General features: G+C 30.5%; 1 protein-coding gene across 1 annotated transcript in view; it reads right to left on the reverse strand.

Annotated features, from left to right (window-relative positions):
- PKP4 (Plakophilin-4) overlaps nt 1-23,348 on the reverse strand; it is a 57,020-nt gene that overhangs the window by 28,090 nt on the left and 5,582 nt on the right. Inside the window, exons 3-7 of the mRNA XM_051219313.1 lie at nt 22,943-23,016; nt 10,451-11,338; nt 7,375-7,703; nt 4,477-4,708; nt 2,898-3,015 (exon numbers count right to left, since the gene is read on the reverse strand). Coding sequence (XP_051066215.1) covers nt 2,898-3,015; nt 4,477-4,708; nt 7,375-7,703; nt 10,451-11,338; nt 22,943-23,016 — 1,641 coding nt within the window. The remainder of the gene's footprint in view (nt 1-2,897; nt 3,016-4,476; nt 4,709-7,374; nt 7,704-10,450; nt 11,339-22,942; nt 23,017-23,348) is intronic.

Below are 23,348 nucleotides of genomic sequence, written 5' to 3' on the forward strand. Positions count from 1 at the left end.
ATTAATTAAATTGGTTGTCGTAAAGAAATACTTGCATTGAACTCATATACGTATAGAAAATGCTTTATATAAATACTAGATACTGAGTGTTTCTTTATCGAGATCAAGAACCGATTGATGTTAGACCACCGTTGTCTGACGTCAGTCATTCAATGGTTTCAACAACATTGTACCTGTGGCAGATAACTTTATCATACCCGATATGATTGAAGTCTACTAATCACGTCCTTCACAAGGACTCTCGTAATTATCTCTTTGAGTAAGTCACTATTGAACAATTTATTATTAGAACGGGGGCTTTGTAAAGGCTATTGAATTTCCATAGTTTTCATTGGTCCGTATAACAGCTGTCCGGTACTTCATGGTCATTAATAGTTGTTTAACCAAAATCGGCAGACACTCAAAGCAATATCTATTTGTAAGGCTTTTGATCTTTATGGTGCTGAAATTGAAGACTGTAATTCAATTTCTGTCCGTATATCAGCTGGTATAGCGGATATCTCAGTGAAGACTGTGGTTACAAAGAGATTGTACATTAAGTGGGGCTATTAGTATGTATTTATGTATGTATGAATGAAAGTGCACAGAGGTGAAGAGAGTGATACGTGAAGAAAGACTACTCAACATATGACTATAATTGTTTTCTCCTAGAAATCCTATGTAACAGCCAAACAAAATCAGTGTCGAATTAAAATTTGAAATTTCTATTGCTCCTTATCAACGACACTGTATTTTTAAATACTTACGTTCGAATTTCATTTACTTTCATTTTCAAATTTATTGATTCCTTTTATTTCATCCCCATAATTGAATACCTTTTGAAAGTGGGTTTTAAATACCTTTCTTGATAAAGGGTTGAAGACTTGTGAGTTCACTCTTAACAGATATTACTTGTATGCTTAATAGCATCCGAAGGGAATAAACCACTCAGCTGTTGCTTCATGCTTTTGCGTAGTTCCTGACTATAAATGTTTCTCATTCAAAAGATACTGAAATTAAAATTCGAGCTTTTTATCATTTCAGAAAACCAGTCTTGAAGAAGCACACTCACCATTTTTCCCCAGTATTATTCATTTTTATAAAAAGTGTGGCAACTTTTGTCATTTAACCACTAATATCACTTCATTTCAGAGGTGCTTTAGACCCCCCAACTAAGTAGCTCATTGAATTATGTAGTGTAAGTAACCTTCTATGCCACTCCAAACCTCGAATTCACCTCATTCATTCATAGTTTAGTCACAAATGTTTAAAAAGAATTTCCATATTTAGTCATATCTTTCATGAAACCTTATGCAGAAATTATCTGGTCTTCAGTACTACTTAAATTCCTACAATATACATATAATTTTCTTGAGCCTTTTATTTATGAAAAGAAAAACACGTAACATCATAGTTTTATTAATTATCACTAACCATCGTTAAAATATATGATGAAATGATGAAAATAATCGTGCAGTGAAATAATACAAAAATGATATAAACTGATATATTTCCTAAAATATTCCCATTATTACTATTATTGTTACTATTACTATTTGGCTGTTTAATTGTTAAACAGCAGTAAATGGTAATATCACATATTATTCATTTCTTAGGACAAAATTAAACATTTTCTACTGTCTGGGTTAATGTCAACACCAACAAGTAGTGTAACTTTCTGTTCAAATTGTGTTTATATTTCCTAAGTACCGAATAATCGTATTTCTTTATTTAATTTTATTCGCCTTTGTTTCCTAACCAATAATCTTGATGAATCAATTTCAATTAAAAATCTTTGGTAATAAATCTGGCTAGAAGATAGTTTTTTTTACTAAAATAAATATCCAGGCTCGATAGGAAAAAAAGCAATGAATAGGTATATATATATGCATGTGCATGCCCAGTTCACCAGTTTCACCAACAACAACTTGTTTAAAACGTCAAACATTCTGTCGAACAATAGTTGGTTCACCTACAAATATCTACAATATGTTCAATGTTAGGTGGCCAAAAAAAGTCAACAAGAAACCTTGAACATGAAAATCACTGTGACTACAAAATTTACCCAGTTAGGAGTAAACTCCATCAGTATATAATTCGTAATATTTTGTTGCACAGGATCATTTCTTGTTATCATATTGATACATATTGAATATATGAAGCCTGATTAGTTGTCTATTATTTAACTACAAACATTATTGGTTATCTGGTGATATGAAACGAGTAAACATTTTTTTAACCAAGAAGGGTTTTTTTAGATACAATCTCCTCACTGACACAATTCGGTGTAATCTTTTAAGTTGGAAACATTTATCAGATTTCAAATTATCGCCACCCGTTTTTCATCTTGATAAAGGATAAGCGAAAAGATAGATCATTTCAAAAAGAATTTCAAAATTCAATAGGGTGATCTCTGATAAATGTGATTGATTACCATATTATAAAATTGCATATTATTGAAATGGTAAAGCTTAATTCCTCAAAGATAAACAGTTAGTGAATAAACGCAATCATGTAATGTAAACAAAAAAATAAAAGACAACCGACTATTGATCACTTTAATCAAAAGAAATCTGAAGCGCTGAGAAATTATTCTATTGATCAAATGAAGAATCGTTTAATAAATGTTCTGTAAAATATAATCTTTTAAACGATAATAATTAATTCACATTATAATACGAAAAAACAGTTTGCTAACCGTAACATTTGCTATTTTTTAGTCAAACCTCTGACATTCCTCAACCGATCGTCTATCTACTTATCATACACATTTCATATGTTTAGGTATAATTTGAATTGGTGTAACAAACGATTTATTTTAAACTTATTTTTCGCAGTGAGAAATCGTGGTAAATAGCTAGCAGTTGAATGTAAAAAAGAAAGTCTTCATAAAAACAATATTTCTATAGTTAACTTACTTTTATGGCTAAGGTATCCCCGCATGTCAGATTACGTAACACTCCAACTGCATTAAGGCAAATACGTGTGTGATCTGAATAGAGTAACTGAACTAAAGCTGATATACCACCAGACAGTCTGAAGTGAAACAGAAATGCATAATTACACAAAATCTCAATAAACTTTTGTTTTTAAAAACATTTCGAAACTTTCCTACAAAGTAGATTATTGACGACATTAGAACTTGAGACTATTTCATGGATTCATATTAATTATATTTTTATTGTATAACTATTAGATAAATAGATCATTCTTTTTCTACGTTACCCGTTTTGTGAACTTTCTTTGAGCTTAGCAACCACATTTAGACGATTTATAAATGCCTGTTTGTGGTTAATTACATTAAAATCATGGACCGGTCAATGTTAGACCACTATTGAGAACCTGAAAGGGCTGGACGGCCTAGCATAGTGGATGACCTTCCACAAAAGACAATTTAAGATGGTCGCGCATTATCGCAGATTAACTGGAGTTAGACATTAATATTATGGAATGTCGGCTCAATATTCTAGTCAAGGACCTTCGGTCCTGGGTTCGATTCCGTGATGAGGGATCATGGATGTAGACTGTTAAGGAGTCCCATGATAAAACACAACGGCCGTTGAGTGCTTTCAGGTTTAATTGTTGCCTGACATTGAATAGTTCATGATTTCAACGAAACTCAGTAATCTCGACATCTTGATACCAATATTGTTAATTAGTTATTCACCATTTGTCCCGTTCTCTGCCGCTTACGGCGCAATTGTATGTTAAGCATGATTTCATACTTAGGGTGCGTTATGGTCTGATAACTCATGTATGTAAGCTAATGAGTGCTTGAAATACCTATAGTATTACAGAACTGCTGCTTACGCCAAGCTAGAAGTTCATACGTTATGAACCAATCGAAGTTAGGGTTATACTCTATCTCAAACTCATGGTTCACCTTACCAGTCCGAGCATAAAACTGACCAAAGCTTAGAAAGCTAGCGATAGCCGAAACAGTAGATGCTGAGGTAAAGGAATATTACTAGGGCTCTTATTGATAAGTCGCTTCTCTATATATCGATTAACTTACAGTCATAACAGATATCTTTGGGAATTTGGTGTATCTTAAAGGAATATAGAGAACGTTTTAAAAACTAGGAAATGAACAATTCCCATTTCAGAGTAGTCTAAGACTCTTCTAAAAGGACCAATCGATAGATTTTTCCAGCACCAAATAAGTAGTTTTCAACTCACAAGACAAAATGACGCACTCGAAGTTTTAGTGCTAATCTGTGACCCGTGTATTCAACAGAATCGGTGACAATTGTTGAGAATTGTGCTTCATTTTAAAGAAGTGAAATAAATAAAACTTTATTATCTGACACCAGTGAGGAATGGAAAGCACCTTCAAAAATGTTTTAGAAGACTAAAAACTATCTGAATAACTTAAATTAGTCGATTAATGATTCAACTAAAGCAGTATTTTATCAGCCAGCAAATAAGTAATTATAACCACAAAATAAAAAAGACATTTTCACCCGCTGAGTATAAGAAAAAGACCATTATACTTGCCGTGTTTTCTCTTTTAAACTTGGATTACGATAAACTAAATGTTGTAAGTAAGCAGCTGCATTTGATACAACATCTGGATCAGATGATTGAAGTAATCGAATCAATAATGGAATATCAACTGACTGTGAAAATGTTCCTGAATTCGACTCAATATAATCAACGTTTTTCGATGAATTATTTATATTCGGCATTGTAGGATATCGACTGACAGTAGATAACTTCGAGTTATTACCTGTAAAAGTTAATTAGTAAATAGAAGATAAAAGCTTAAAATCTTTGTTAAATAGTATAAGTGAATTATCTTAAATGACTGGTCTTCATCCTACGTCACTTTTGCTTTCTAATGGAAAATGAGTTTCAGTCGGTAGGTAAATAAAATAACCAACCGATTTTTATAACGAGGCATGATATCGAAATAGTTTTACATTACTATAATTATCAATAATCTGATGATCCGTGTAGAAAATTAGTGCAATTATTTCTTTTTTGTACAAATATAATAGTGAGTAATAATATATACTAATAAAATATTTAGTAATCAGATAGTGTCCTGCCTAGTAAACCATTTCTTAGTACTTGTAAACAGTAAAAACAATTATCTTTCATGTAAAGAATGAAGTAAAAAATAAAGCCTAAACAAATATCAACACATTTAACCAAGTAAAATTAACTAACAGCTGTTATATTCTTCAGTAAATGATCATAACAATATCTAGATATCATATTACATTAGTCATCATTAATAGACAATATTAAGATATCATAGAAACTAGCATGAAGAAACTATTAAGATAATTGGTTTTATCAAAGTAATTTATTTCATTAAATTGTACAAATTAATCACATAAAATACTTTAAATTAATTGTACTGAATATCTTGATTTCAATTGAAAAATTAAAAGCCTTATCATCAACATTATTTCTTTTTATTGATTTACTGTAAAAGTATACTAAAAGTTAACTGAAATATGATTATCATATAAATTAAAATTAAAAGAATAAAAGTACCTTTATAATTAAACTTTAGATTAATTAATTATTTACTTTTATAATGAGTTTAAATTTACATTATATTTCTTCTTTTAAAAAATAATTTCACTAGTTGAAATCATGAGTCAATTGAAGCTAGATCGCCATGGAAAACCTGGAATCACTGGATGGTCATTTTGTCCTAAAGTGTGACTCCTCAGTAGTGCGCACTCGCGATCCCTCCTTGCGAGATTCGAACACAGGACCTATCAGGTATCAACCAAGTCTGTTGTGAGATATCAGCTCGCTAAAGACAATCATGGACGGTGGCGTAATTTCGTAGATTGGCTGAAGTTAGACATTAACACTGTTGGATTCCAGCCGGCCTAGTGGTCTAATGGTTAAGCGCTTGTGCGTGAGACTGATAGGTCCTGGTTTCGAATCACACGGAGGGCGGGATCGTGGGTGAGCACTACTGAGGAGTCCCATACTAGGACGGAACGGCCGTCTAGTGGTTTCAGGTTTTCCATGGTGGTCTAGCTTCAATTGGCTCATGATTTCAACTATTGAAATTATCAAAATCTCTACAAAACCCTTTCTGATGATAAAATAATTATTCGAATTTTTTCAGTAAAATTTAAAAAAAAAAACTTTCATAAACTGCAAAGTGAAATTTATTGGTTATCTTTAATCACAATCAAATAAATTACTAATGATCGTTAAAAATTGTGTAATCTAACAGTGACATATTGTGTATAGCATTTCATAAAGAGGAAAATAACTAAATAGACGAATTGAACATGTCTGAGAATTTTTCTACTTCAAACTCCATTTGTTTATAATCAGATTATTGTGTTTTTCAACTATTGAATCAGGATAAATAGTAAATAATAGTTACGTGTCGATTCAATTAAAAAAACCCATTTATTCTTTCCCATTAATGATGGGTGTTTTATTTTGTTTTTCGTACCTATTTAAAACTGATGTGAAAATATTTCAAACCATCAAATATGTGTTTTTATCTTAAAAGTGTTCAGTTGTATATCTGATTGAATGATTTTAAGGGGTGAACGAATATCAATAGTTCAATAGGCAAGTATTTTGAGAGTTAACCTTTGAGTTTTAACCAGCTAATAAATTGAAGAAAACCCTCAGACTAAGTACAGACGACTCACCTGTAATGAAAAGCAATTACGCTATTTCTGAGGAGAACCATATAGATTTTTGTATAACCTGTTAGCAAACTGACATCAAATGAAGGACTATTGGAAACTTATTAACATCAAATAGGTGCTTCATCCACCAACAACATTGCTGTGGTAAACACTTAAGTTTTAAATCCGATTAGTTGAGAGAAAGGTGGTTACTCTCCGATAAAACTGGATGACAATAACCTTTTATTAGAAAATGACTGAAATCAGAAGAATATGAACCACAGAACATTGTATAGATGACTTAGTAGTATCATACGCAATGAAAGATCTTGATTTAGGATGACATTGTGGGCAGGGACAACTAATAACTACAATACTAGGATTAAAACGGTTATGCAGTACCTCCTGGTTTGAGTTGTTTTTATCAACATAATTATAATCTCTGGCAATTTTATCTTAAACTATTAAGTTTTCTTAAATACAAATTTCCTATTAATTTCTTTCAAACATCCAGGACTGATGCATAGTAATGAATAAAAACGTTTCTTAATGAATAATTAAACATCGCTTGCTCTAATGACGAAATCATGTTAAATTAGACATTTAGTGAATATTTTCAGTCATAATTAGAACGTATTTAGGATTTGAATAATCAAAAACTTCTCCATAGTCTTCGAACAGGGATATAATTGTTACTCTTATAAATAAATATAAGTTAACTGAGAACTCTGCTGTTATTAATTACATTTTTCATCAAGCAAAGTATAGAACTAACCTTGTGAATTGTTTACCAACTGTCTGTGAACAGGCATTGGTGTTCGACGAATACGTAAATCATCAACACATATTCCATTCGTTTGATCCGTATATATCGACCAATCATATCCTCTACAATGCTCCTGATGGTGATTATACAACTGATGATGTTGATTTCTTATACGTGATTTAATGTCGTCTGATTTAATATTATAATTATGGTTATGTATGTGTGGTTCCCAACCGTTTGTATCAATTGAACATTTCATTTTGTTTTCGTTTGCATTATCCGATTTTGTATCAGCCGAATTTATTCTATTTGCATAATCATTGTGTTTATTCCATGGTCTAAATAGTAGCAAAATGCAGGCAATTTCTAAATTACATTAGTATGTATGTATAAAGATAATGTTAGTGCTAAGTCGTCTCATTTCAATAAAACCATGCAGTCTTCAAATTACTCATTATTTATCTAAATATTAACATATGACAATTTATTTTTGAAATGTATTTTTTGACAGCCAAATAACTGCTTAAGCAAAAAGGTTATCATTGAGTACCGTAAAACTAATTTTCTGTAATGTATTATGCTTCAATTACTCACCATTATATTATTAAAATTTCCCTGAAAAATCTATACTTTGTACAGTTGAAATAGTTTAATATATAATGATGGCAGATACTTAGATTATAGGAGAAGTTAAATGTATTTACATCAAGCAATTCAGTTTTAAAGTTTTATTCACTGAAAATATCGATAAGGCATATTATTGTAGAAAAAACAAGATAGTTTACACTTTGAGATTGTGGAGATTTGTAGCTCAGGTGGATGATTTTGGTGTTTTTTTCTCTGAGCTAGATGTTTTGGTCGTGAAGCTTTCATCGTTCTTCTGAACGACATCATCGAACACTTCACTTCTACCTGAAGTATGTGATGATGATGTCATTCAGAAGAACGACGAAAGCTCCACGACCAAACCATCGAGCTCAAAGAACAAAACTCTATCAAAAATAGTTTACATTCTCGTTCAAACTATTTTTCAGTGTTAATTTATAAAATTCACTTTCGTACTGTACTTTTTTTTCTTTGAAAATAACTTAATTGAAGGTTGAACAAAATAATTTACACATTAATGAATGAATGTTTTTGACTTGTTTTTATTACAAATACATGTGCATATTGTATATTTATTGTAAAATAAAAATTTTAATAAATCTGTAAGTAAACACAAAGCTGTTGTTTACATAAGTTTTGATTATTTATCTAAATTTAAACCTAGATGTTAAAGTATCCAATTAAAACAAATCAAATGTCTAATTAATTCATTAAGATTTCAATTTTACAGTAGTATATTTAATTAAGAAAGTCTGTAATTCACAAAATATGCGATATATGAATATACGGGGCATGCATGCATGCTACAACTACAGTTTTGTACAAGATGCTTAAAATTCATATTTCTCTTTTCTTATTTCTTAATAGACCAAACGAAAATGAAGAAACAATAATTCATGACAAGACACAAAAATCGAATTAACTTAATATCTTAGTTGAAAATATTTTGTGTTCAAAAAACAAAAAAAAAAACAAATAAAAGGTTTTAACTTGAATACATATACATTACTGGTATAATACTGACATTTTCTAAAACAGTAAGAGGTCTGACATTTCGAAATACATGTAAAAACTCAAATAAAAATTGTCTGAATCATTTCAACAAACTAAAGTTATATTTGTCTGAAATAAGATATTCAATTCAAATAGAATATAAGTAGCTACAATGCTTCCCAATAATTTTTTTCTATATCACCAATTCTCATGTGACGGAACGTAAAATTATATTAACAGTTCGTTAAAGCCGTATTTTATCTGAAAGAATTTTAATTTTCTATGCTACTTATCTGGCTGTGAGATTCTACCTAAACGATGGAAAGTCAAATAAACTCTTACAGAAACTTGTAATACTGACCAATAAAAACCTATATTATGAAATATTTAAACGTGACTAAAGCATGAATGGTTAACAGTTTTAAAATTATCGATTGTTGATCTGGTTCTTAAAAGTGCTGCAAACTTTAAAATGCATTCGTTCAAATGTTTAAAACTCATGGACGGAAACTTGCATAAATAACAACAATTGATCGGTTTTGTTTATCGCCAAATTCGATTCTCCACATTTTCGTACCTTTTCATTCTGGTTTACCACCGCTATGAAATTGTCACAGCTTAGCAGTGATTAAAACACACTCCTATACATTAAAACTGGATCTTTATTAATTTGATAACTATAGACTGGTCATTTAAGTGCTAGATATTACAATAAAAACTACATATTAACACTGACACATTAAAAGTGTTTTTATTTTGAATGGATGGATCACTGAAAATTGTGGGAATATTTCCAGATTAGACGGATTATTTATCTAAACTAAAGCTTTGATCGACTCATATTCAAATATCAAGTTAAATATTATGGTCATCATAGCTCCATAAATCAGTGAAGAAAAGTAATTTGCCATAAATTTGCAAAAACCGTAATTTCAACCTTGTTTATCTATATCCTTTAAAGCTGAAAAAGATTGTGCCTACTAGAAATACTGTTGAATAATAATTAGACCACATGCTCCGGGTGGAGAAAATAAGTTAAAAGTGCATGAGTTGCTTTTAACAAACGATTTATTGAATTTTGTCCTATGGTTTCCATAAAGAAATGATCTTAGTTAGACATATGTTGAGAACGAGGAGTCACAGGATAGTTGTTTAGTTTGGATGTTATCATTTGACTGGTCTATACAAGCCTGATTTAGCTTAATTCATCAGGACTATTTGATTTCTGGTTTATAAAGCATAAAGAAACATCATTTATTTGGAACTAAATGTTGATTGTTTATTTAAACTTACTTCTGGTAGAAACATTCTTCAAATTTGTAACACAGCCCTGACTGACATTGTACAAAGTTTTTTAATTAAAACAAGAATGTAAATTATCATATCGCATTCGAATGCAAAAAACTACCTCATGCAACGCAAAGGGGGGGGTAAGCATTCTTTCAGGCTACTTCATGCATATATAGCTAGTTTCTTTCCAACTTACAACTTATTCAATCTTTGGCTTAATCGACTTTCACCAGTATTTAATTCATATGAAGAGGATTGTGAAGATGAATTTTGTTGATCAATTAATGAAATAGCTCTATGCGGTTTACATCTTAGTGTACAAAAATCCATATTTGTTAAAAGCTCATCCATTGAACATTTACTATAGTTTGTTTTACTCAGTAGCTTATCATCTGCTGATCGATCATAATCTTTCTCTTGTATACAACTTTGTGTCATACGATTATCAGATAAACCAACACCATGTAAATGAATATCGATAACCAAGTTTAACGAATTTGGATTTGATGTTGTTGTACTTGCTTTTTTTATACCTGTCCCTGTATCAATTGTAGGATTACTCATCATACTAGTTGCAACCGGTCTAGATGATTTATCAATTAATGTAAGTCGATTAATTTCTTTAGATCCATGTGAATTCTCTGTGTCTGTTGATATTTCGTTGTCTATTTTATTTGGTGTATTATCATCAAATGTTGTATAAGATGGCATAAATATGGGCATACTATGTTGTCTTCCATGAAATATTGGAGTATCAATATCACTAATAGTATTATTGTTTTGTAAATTCTTCTTCATAACTGTATTACTTGTTTGTTGTGATGTATTGTTAGGTGTATTTTGTATGAATTGCGTTTCAGTACATATAGTATTCAATGGTTCACATGTGCTCGACGTACATTCAGTATTTAAATCAGTTCTTAAATCTCTAGTATAATAGTTAAATTGGGAATCATTCTGTACTCTCTGATCGTTAGACTGTTCACTAGAATTTTTACATTTAGCTAAAGTTGTTGGTGGAGTTGTCGGTGTAAACTCTACCGGTGGATAATATCGATAAGATGAAAATGAATTATTCATTGTACTGAAAAATTTATAAATAAGCGGATAATTGCTCTCCTCAAACAATTCATGTAAATTTAAGTATATTACCATTATCAATTAATTGATTTACGTTATATTCATATAGATTTAATAAATAGACATTTATTGATTGCGAATAATCGGTACTTATCGTTAAACTGTGTCAGCGCGTGATCTAATGTACTCCTACGTATTCCAATTCTTATTTGTTATTTTTTTAGACTAATGTTGCTTGTTAAGGAAAAAGATAAGTGATCTTATCTTTATTGAATATATAGTAACAGTCAACTTACCCAACGAGGTAGTGGATCGCTCTCATCATAGTTAAGCAGAAATAAAACAAACTTGATAGGGAGTTTCATTTTGTTGCAATTTGTTAACCATGGTTTTATGTCAGACAAAACTGAGACAGTTACATTCATCTATTGTATTCCATCATTGTTATCTAATTGACTTCAAACGTGGCTCTTATACACACAGGACATTATTATGAGTTGGGAAGATTCAGTGAATAACCATACCAACTCTCAAATTTCCCCCTTCTATGGATTTTTTACATTGATTTTGTATTTAGACCGTATTTATTCACTTTGCTTGATAACTCTAAATGGTGATACATTAAATAAATTGTGAGACCTTTGAGAATTTGTGTTTATGAATATTTAATAATAGTCCGATCTTAGATTGTAATAACTACAAACAAAATTTAGATCTCAAGTGTTCAGATATTATGCTAAATAATTTTCAGGTATCCTAAAAAAAACCATAACTCTCAACAGTAAATAATCAAAAACTATAATGACATGAGCTCAACCTATCACTTACTAAATAAAGGGTCGTGCAGTCACATGTTCACAAGTTATATATATATATATATATATATATATATATATATATATATATATATATATATATATAACCCAAGGTAATTTTACGATTTAACAGAATCCATCAGCCAAGGTTTCCCGGATAATAGCAATTAACGACGAAATTTGATACACTGCAGATCTTAAGATAGACACTGGATAAAATAAAATCTCATTCTGTTGAGAAAACATCGAAAATCTAAAACTACCTAACAGAATAAGTAGAGATAGATGGTGGCTAGCAGTGGAATCTAGAATGAGGATTTCATCCTATTTGGAACTCGTCAAGTGGATATAACTACATCCTGAGACCTGGATTCTAATGCCAGCCACCACCTATCTCTGCTTATAATGCTTGTGACTTGGGATATATTGAGACAATCTGCACAGAATGCACATATGCCAAAAGAGACTGTTCAGTTGCAGTCCTAAGCATCAATCAGAAGATTCAAACAACCAATACAAAATGAATCTTACTTTTAAAAACGTGTTATGCTAATATCACTAGACCATTAAGCAACCATTTTCTTTTATGTAGAAGTACATACACCAGCATAGCTTACTTTCTTCATTTACTTCCAAAACATTCCACATATAAGTTTGATATACACAGTAAAATTGTTTCATTTAACGTGTAGAGATTTATCTAAGCTAACTTAATCATTCAATATATGCTTAAAGAAAAGGCATCTAACCCATATAAGTAGTGTATATAATCACTGAAAATGTATTCACTTTTATTTTTCTACAATCAATTACTAAATAACATTTTAATGTATATATTCTACATACTGGATCTTTATTATTCGATCATTTTATTTTTATTTTCACTGATTATTTACTGTTTGATAAAATAAATGTAAGATAAATGTAGCTCTCGTAAAAAAAAACTGACTTTGTTTAAAGAAACAACAATAAACAGAAACCACTAATTACTTATTCAAATCCAATTTAGAAATTTCCAGTTATAGTAACCTAAAAATTCGATAGAGATAAAATTTAAACCTACAAAATCACCAATGTTTTATTTATTGAATAACACAAAATACAACAATCCACCTTTTCAATATCTCAAACAGTATCACAAGCTTTTTTACACAGGTGCATTAATATAAGAAAGCTATTCACTGAAAAAGGAAAAAAAACATTGACGAGAACAATTCGCTAAATAAAATGTAATGGATAATGTACAATGATGATGCCCGACCGTTGTTACCACCTTGACGTGGTGGTCGGGCTTGCCTATCGTGATGAAGCAACCGAGCTATACTGGCTGGAACATATGTTTCTGTAGGTCCTACCATGTCAGAAAGGTCGGTTGAAGAGCGGTAAGACTAAAAGCAACAAACCCAAGGTCCGAAGGCGAAGTCGTACTGCTGACTGTACAGAGGTATGACAGCAGTAAAGTGTTTCCTTCAGACAACCAGCATGACAGCGATGCCGCCTTCCCACAAAAAGGGGTGGGGTTAGAAAAGGTTGGGCCTAAAAATGCACACCTTGCCTTATCCCACAGATATCCGTCTCCGGCGGTAAGGTCTGAACAACTACGGAGCTAACACAAAAACTACCCATAAAAAGGTCGTGTGTGACCGACCTCAAACAGTTGTCCCTTGGGCACTGCGGTCACGCTCTCAGGTCACTAAGACCACCTCTAATCCGATTTCCTCTCCAGGTACCTCCAGAAGAATCCTCCCACGGTGTGGGCAACCGGGAAGTGATAACCACCCTCACACCTCTAACAGCACTCAAGACTGATATTACAGAATTTCCTCGTAATATATATATATATATATCAAATATTCACGTATTATCATCATTCATATTCAACACAAAATCAATAAACATAATGAAAATACTGACAGATACGATTCACAAGTGTATTTTGTTCCACAATTATATAAATATGACCTATTCACCTTTTATGAAATAATATATTAACCAGTAGTCAATTGTATTTTTCACATTATACATGAACACAGAATGATATGTATTGAAAAAACAAAAAAACAGGAGTAAGCCTTCGTCTAATTCAGGAATTGTAAAATGTAATTTTGTTTTCTCCCTCTTTTTTTCCACGTGCACAACTACCAACAATATTCAAAACAAATAAAAAATAATAAATTTCTGACATAATTAATTATTTTGTTTTTTTGTTAAAATACTTTTTTGGCTAATAAAGAATTTCTATACACCATAACAAAAGAATTAAAGTTCATTATTTATTATTGGTGTTTACTTTAAATGAATATGATTCAGTCAGATTAGTTTTCAACAATAAAAATTTGTTTATTAACAGTGAAAATCAAACAAGAATTAAAGTAGAATACCAACTGGGTTCTATATGTTCACTAGCTAATATTAAATTGAGAAGAAAACTGTTTTCACATTAAACTACGTTTCATCTCATTTTCTGATGGTTCATAATAAATTATATTTCGTTCTTTAATTTACTAGTATTCATCCCAGTGTGTTATGTCAATGAATACATGATTTTATATACTAATGATTAATGATAGGTAATTATTTCAAGAAGTCACTGACATCATGACAACATAACCTTCCTAATGAGAATCAATTAAAGTGTAAATTACCAGTTGAAGATTGTTTGTTATTTAATATGGTATATATCCTTTCAATCTAAACTCTCTTTCTCTATTCAGTGGTCCATTTGTAACTATGACGTTTACCTTTTAGTCTATACTACTGAAATAACACTTTCATTCCTTTTTTGGATCCTGATAATTTATTTTTGTCAATTTTCAGAGGCAGCACTGAAAATGTACAATTTAAACTGATATAAATTTATGCCACTCTCTGTGTAACTGAATTATTTTCTTCTGTCTATAAATTTTAATTTTCTATGTGCAAATAATGGCAAACAGTAAATGATGACTTACAAAACTACAATCTTTAATTACAGCCCAAAACTGACTTATACACCTTAGTATGCAGCATATATTTAAGGTCTTTAATAAAAAAGACCTGACCACACCAAAACTTCCCGACAATAACAACTGTCAAAATCGATAAAACCGGATTACATATTGAAATATTTACTAGGCCATTTAAAATATCTGTAATTCTAAGATTTGATAGTTTTGTTTACGGTTGAGAAGTAATGTCTAAAGATGTTTTCCGTTGAACTTCTACATAATACAAAAAATGCCAGCTATCAAGTACTTCCATCTGTTGCTTTGATTTTAAATTAACACACAGATAGGATAAAGTGTACGTTTCAGTGTATTCACCAAAAATCACACCTTAGACAATAAAACCCAGAAATATCAGTTATCAGTTGAAAGATTAAAAACCTTGCCAAATTGTGAAATGCCTATGGGCTTTTTTTGCTAATCCAAAACGTAGTTAAATTTTTGCATACATAACCTATTAGGATATATAAAATTTACTACTACAAGTAATCAGAATCCAGTAAATTAGAACTTGTCTTGGTGTTGATATGTGAATTCTATTTTATTCATAATCAGTATAAAGTTTCGCCTCCTTGATTTCATACTGCTTAGCACCCATCAGTAAGGTGTGCCAGCAATCTCTTTGAAACCGACACTAGCGTCACTCACCTTCAAAGTCCAATATGCTTTCCGTTAGCGATTTCGCCATAGACCACCTGTTATCAAAACGTAGTGCACTCAAGGTTGAGTCATTTAAACCAGTAACCATATTATAACTTTATCGACAGAAATGGTCAAACACCAAGGGCTTGAAACAAATTGACATTTGTCACTACTTAGTAACCTCAAACACCACTACGGCACTGAAATCACTCTTTTCTGATAAGCGAACACTCTCTAAAATCCACGCTATGCAAAATAAATATAATAATCTAAATGAATTATGAATGAGACTGCACTGAGAAAAGTAGTGTATTTCTTCATTTATTAATACGGCCTAAATTGAAAATGCACACTTTTTCTGAGGTATTTTGTAAACATTAGAGGCTGTGTCTTAAATCTAACTAGCTGTACAAATGATTGATTTTATACTCCACTTAGAAAAAAATGTTTGCATCCCACTGATTATCACTTAAAATAGTTCTTCAGTATCATTAAATTCGATAATCATTTAGCGTCTTTTAATTGGCTAAATTCAATCAAGCTTTAAAAACAAAACATAACTTTAGTTGTTATTGTCTCATCTTTAGTTGATTTATTGGTAGATTAATCAGCTTCTCGGAGAGTGAAAGATTCAGTGAGCTATTCTTCATATGAAGCCCTAAACACACTTAGATATGATGATCATTAGTGAACTATATGAAATACAGGATAGATAATATAATAAACTTATACCAGCATACGAATAGGTAACTACAATGGATGAAGAATAATGTTTTCATGACATATCAACGAATACTTACTGGGAATTCATAAAAAGTAACTGTGATTGAAAAAAAATGAAAAATTGTACATGCCTTACCACAATTCAAAATTTTCAGTAATTCCGTTTATAAAATGTGATAGTAAATAACTATGAACACTTGATAAAATTTAATTCAATGATTATTCAACACGTTATTTGTTTTATTTGTTTCATTATTATTCTACAGCCATAACTAAATTTCAGTAGATGATTCATCATACCACTTATAGCCTTGATGAAGTACATTATATTCATGAATTTTTATGTTCTCCCAAGCAAATTGGTTCACCTTACTTATAAAGAACCACTTCGTAATCAGATCACTTTAAAAATCTCTTCCTTGTTCATTCATGATTACGATCTTTTGAGTATCAAAGGCTAAACAATTTTGGCGAAGATTTATCGAAATAGCTAAGTGTTGAAGGGTTTATATGCTTAAGTATTTGTATTGTACTTAACACGTATATGTTACTCTCTTGCTTAATATTTTCAATAGGCTTTTTTCTTTTCAAATGTTGTTTCATATTTGCCTATTTGTAAATTAAGCGTTCATCTATTTATGTATGTCTTTTTACCAAAGTATCATGTTTCCATAGAAATCAAAATGTTAATTACATTTCAAATGTTAAAATAATTCATACAAATAATAAGAAACCACCTTAAAAGATGAAATACAAGGATAATTCTAAGAAATGATCATTAACTCATATTCCAGTATAATAACTATTTGTTACATTGTGTTATTAGGGGAAGGGATGTTAAAAGAAATGTATGAAACTTAGTTCAACTATTATGTCCCTAGCAAGTTTATATATTTTCAAGAATTATTTATGAAATAATTGTTTTCTGGTATTTTCATGCAGTTCTAAGTGGAAATTTTTATTTGAATTATTGATCTCACAACTCAACCAGTCAGATATTATATATGGAGTTTAACCATGTCAGGTGTTAAGCAGTTATTTACTGACCTCATTGGATTGTGATTGAGTAATATTATGAAGTAACTGAAGATCGACATATGAATTAGTAGATTTTGTCTCAGTAGTCTGTCGGTTATTCACTCGTCACGAGAACTGTTGATCTAGGGTTCGATCACTGGTGGGGTCGCGAAAGTGCATTTCTGAGGTGGCCCTACATCTGTTCCGTGTTTTTTGATATTCAATGATTTTTATACTAAGATTAACCCATGATACAAGCTATCGCTCCACATGACTGACCAACAGACAAAATAAAATAATGGGTAGCTCTATCTTTCAGCATTAACTGATACTGCTATCACACAGAAAAAATCAGCCTTTAAAGTTATCTATGGGATTCAATCAACCTTACTTTATGGTTCCGGAATCTGGCTCTTAAATACAGCAGAAGCCGTCAGAATACATACCAATAAAGCCATCCTCTGTATACAGAAAGAGCTTACGCGGCCTCTGAATTCACCCTAGCCTACTACTTAGCTACTCTTACACTTTTCAATTTTTTTCTGTCAGATTCTCCAGACTTCGGTTTAGTAACTTCTTGACTTCTAGTTTTAATCTTAATCTGTTGAATAATCTTATTATCTAGTCTTTATTGCATCTATTTTATTAATTACTCATTATTAATCTCAGACAATACAAAAGATACATATGTAAATACTTGTCCAAGTTTAATTCCTATCCTTACTAGTTGTGATAATTAACTAGTTACGAAATACCATGATTCTAACTTTAATATTCTAGACGTGTTGCTAGTTGTTTACCATATTATGAAGTTGACTCACTATCATCTTTTTGGTATCGGTTTCATACTTATTTGTACAACCTTTATATTGATGAAAGACCCATAGAAAAAAACTAATCGGAAAGAAATATTTTCGTTCAGCCTATATTTTTATGAAGTATTAAATATATTACTCGGTATAATATTAAAAAATTTTTAATGGTTGAATGGTAAAGATTTATAATTTGTTGTACATTGTCACTTTATAATTTACTTATTTAACTGCATAACTCATGAGTCATAATTCTTAAATGTTCCTGACGTTCATCTGTTTTAGATTTTTCTCTTTTGATAGACTTGAGAAAGGAAAAACTGAGTAAAGTATTGAACAAGATAAAATATAGTAAGCAAAAATGAAGGATTCATTGTTAGTGACATGAGAAACTATAATCATTCTTAATCATTTGATTTTTGACAGAAAATTAGGTAAGTATACCAATGTGACCATGTTCGATATCTGAATCGCTTAAAGTACTCTTCGAAGAATCTTAACAAGTGTAAACCTATGATTAACATCATTCTAACAATTATCGTCATAAAACCGGTACTTAAATCTTAATCAGTTTTGAATAAAGAATCAATTTATGCCAAATTTCATCAATAATTTTAATAAAATGTTCCTTTCATAAAATTGACCTGAAAGATTAAAAAGGTTATTGTGGTACAATAAACATGGGTGTATTGATTTAAATATGTAAATAGAAGTAGAATAAAGGTGAATCAAAATGTTTTTGCTTTTTTCTCTATATAGTTTGAAGAAAATTCATTGGTAATAAATTTTTATTTAAAGTATTAAACTCTATACCCTTTTACATTGATAACTATATCATCATTTATATATTGAAATGTACTATATTTCACGTAGTTCGTAAGATTCTACGTAAAACTACATTTAGAAATATACATAATAAGTCCAAATATATTTTCAACATAGCGTTTTATGATACCTTTTTAAAGTTTGTTAAGCCAATTGAATGATGTTAAATGTGTATTGCAGCAAACAAGTGCTAATTTTTCTAAAAATTGATTATTGCACTCTATACCCAGTGAAATCTCATACCTGTAACAGTCACTTTTACGAGTCCAATGTTTCCGTTCTAACAGTTTAAGCTGCTCATATAAACTGTTACTGAATAGCAACTATTTTATATTAGACTAAAAGTATAATATAATGCTTTAACCAAATTAGTTGTTAGTTTTTTCTTTCACAGCTTATACTTATTAAACACAAATTGACAATATAATTTTAAAAGTTCCTCTTGATCTTTATAATGAAGTAGATTTCGGATAATCCACAAGTCGATAGCAAAACAACTCACCGTTTCATATCCTTTTATCATATATTGACTTCTGAGTGATTAAATAAATGAATATCACATTAAAACATGACCTATAACTGAAATTTCAATTTAGTAACGATTTATGTAGAATTTATGTGTTGAATGTACCATAAAATTTTCTCTATCATATCCTCATAACATGTATTTATTTGCAAACTAACAATGCTCAAAATTATCTTCATTTCGACAACTACTTTCTTTTTTAATTCGGTTACAAATCATTAAGTAAAACATCTTTTAATTTATCACACCTTTTCAGTAATATTATAATTATGCGTTTCTTTTAAAATCTTATATTTTCCCATAATGTCTAAAAGCATCCCAAGAATTTAAGATGTGTAGCAACTAGTATAGAAACTTTTTCAGCATAAAACAAACCTTCAGTACCTATTTGGAATTCTAACTTCATTGACTTAGCCAACTTGTAAATTTTTAATTTTCTTTTACTACAACCTAACCTCAATGTAATTAGATCATTACTGATCAGCACAACATGAGATAAGATTAAGTAGAAAGCTAAATTAGTGTGCATCAATCAAGTTTTCAGTTGTCACTAGTCAATTTTCTCGATGCAAAGTAAGTAGGTACTATGATTTTACTCTAGTAACGACTAAATCCATTGAATACTTAGAATCATGCTCTATAGATGTTATCATATTTTTGCTGTCGTGTTATTCTAATGAGAAATTTTCGAGGTTTTATTTGTTCTACTTTAGGACTTATCAGTATTCCGCACCCAAGACCTCACGCGAAATCGAACAAAACACAAGACCCATATGATTTACAACGGTCCTCCAACCAATCACAGTTTGTTAAAAAAAAAGTGCCATCAAAATCGTGCAAATTCTCCGCAAACGTATTATAAATAATACTGAATGAACAATACCAAGTAGACAGAATGAAGTTGAAAGGAATAAAAATACCCTTTTTATCTTCTCTAACCACGGAATTACAATATAAATACTTCATAATAAAGGACAGTATATTTGATAGTTAAATGTCTGATTTACAACATATGGATACATATAAATAAGGCCAATTGTCCAATAAATATTTTATCACACATACACTCATAGAGATAAAATTACACACTGTGTTGAATTGAACGTTCGAATCACGAATGAACATATGGGCTTCAATAATTGCTACATTCATGCACATAAATGATTCAGCAAAATAATTGATCAGAAAATATCTGCAAATCTTGGTAAAGTTTAAATTTGGGGGTTTTCTAACCAGAAAGCAAGAATGACTAACCTTATAATCAATAACAATCAAATTGTTACTACAAGACATTGGAGTGAAAGACTAAATCACATATGCATTATAGCTTTGTTAACTTGAAGCTTTTCTTAATAAAATTACCGGTAATAATCGAAAATAAAATAAATTCGTAATACATTGTTGGCAATAATACATACAAACACCGTATTAAGACCTCTATGGACAGGAACTTTATAAACTTAAATGACATTAAACCTAAGCTCGATATTTACACTGCTTGACAATAAATCTTAAGTTCTTGATAATAGCTGAAGAAAATTTCAATTATATGAACTTCTGAAGCTCCTTAAACCGATACAATACAATCATTCATCACCACTTAATTTCCCTGTAGCAATTCATTAGTAGTATTTTGATATATGTTACCTATGTCTGTTGACATAAGTAGTATTTAACACTAATTGACAGTGGAAAACTTGGCAGCAGAAGGCTAAGAAGATCGAGTTGAGGAGAGTAGAAGGGAAAATATAAGAGAATTGTGAACTAAAAGAACCATACAGAAGTGAAGGACAAATGATGGAAATTTGCAAATGAAGTATTCAGTGTATGGTCCTCATATTTTAGCAAGAGATTCTGTATACAATCGATTCTCATCACCTGTGTTCTCGTTCACATCCCTATTTCCTATAAAACAACCTGTTACTAATCTAGAATTTATTGTAATCTTATTTCAAAATCATAAACATTATAAGATATTAGTGATAAACGCACTACATTAATCCCATATTTATTATTGATGAAGATATGGCTTTTGAAAATACATACTAATAATGGCTAAAACTTTACCATTAAAAGAAAATCTCGAATCTAAATAAGAACAATGATATTATTTAGAGGCTTAAGATGCATCTTCCCGACAAATTCTAGATAGAATGAAAATCAAACCTAATATTTTTTGAAACGAATAAATCAAATGTGAATTCTGTTTGATGCCTAACTCATTTATATTCTGAAATCAATGTAAATATAGCTGTAAATTAGCATTTCTAATTCCATGCATCCAATTATATTTAAATAAACATGTGAAGTAAAGGTAACTATAAGTAATGTGACTTATTAGTCTATGCTTATTCCTGCTTAAACATATGGCTTCCACACATTCTTAAAGTTTTTCTGAATAACTCATTTACCAGGTACAGATTTGTCTTTTTAGCTTTGAACCACACTCCGAGTATAGGGGGTAGCAAAACTGTCTGATCATGCAAATCAAAGAAGGTGGGTGGGGTTTGAACGTGCCATTTAGTGCCTAAAGTTGAAACTCTCCAGTGACTGATTTACTGCTCTATAATATTTTTAGGTTAAAACAGTATGAAATGAGTCTATCCCTTAGTGTATATCTAAATGAACCTGTAGAGACAAATTCAATTTGATAAAAAACAAATTAGATAATACCTTGTTACCAAAGTAACATACGTTAAGGTATGTTTGGCTAACTTTTTTTGGTCTGAATCGTAGGGATTAACTTCTTTAAAATTTGACAATACTACCATAAGAAATATACACATACATTTTGATAAATGAATTGTTCAAAATACCATGACCTTCCATAAAACAATCACTTTTAGAGATACTTATTCTTCCGCAATTTAACATTAATAACATTGAAAGAAATTTTGTGAATACGACTGTTTGAATTAAGCTAGAAACTTGAGTAATGTAAAGTATCTTTAGGTAGTCTTAAGTGTACTCGACGACAAGAATCTACCAGTGAGAAATTCTCAAATAAACAGAGTAGTTGTCCAAGATACTAAGAGTTTCAGTGCTTTCTTACTTAAATTCGTCACCGAAACCACCTTACAGGACTGTTGTCAGTCTTATTGGTTCATCTTAGTTTTACTTTCAAAACAGTTAGTTGTAAAAAATTGTTTGCAAGAATTTTGGTGAAGTTCCTGATAAGGTGACTTTGTCAATATACCTTTAAGAAAATAAGCATTATAAATAACATTATCGTTAATCAAAATGTAAATAAATGCATACGCTTACATTGTTTCGGGTTTAGTTAATGTCAAACTGGTCAAATTTCTGTTTTTTTCAGAGAGAATGTCATAGTAATCAAACTAAAGAACGAAGAGTAATAAAATTAGTAAAGATATGACACATAAAATATAGTAAAAGCAGGATGAAAATATTAAAAAGATGTTTCACATATTAAAATGACTTTTAATGACTATATATATATGTCGTGTGTTCTGTGTTATTTCTAGCCCTGGTTCACTTAAGGGAATTAAAAGTTACATAAATCAAGTTACCACATGCTTTGAGGAGCCATACTAAAGTATTAATGGTGTGAACGAAAGACTCAGAGCAATTATACATGGGCGCACCATATACCAATGAAGTCGATGACTTTTAACTTAAGGCATACAAGGAACTGGATTTTCTGAGTGAA

The sequence above is a fragment of the Schistosoma haematobium genome, chromosome 4 (genome assembly GCF_000699445.3).
Source record: "Schistosoma haematobium chromosome 4, whole genome shotgun sequence".
Classification (NCBI taxonomy): Eukaryota; Metazoa; Platyhelminthes; class Trematoda; order Strigeidida; family Schistosomatidae; genus Schistosoma; species Schistosoma haematobium.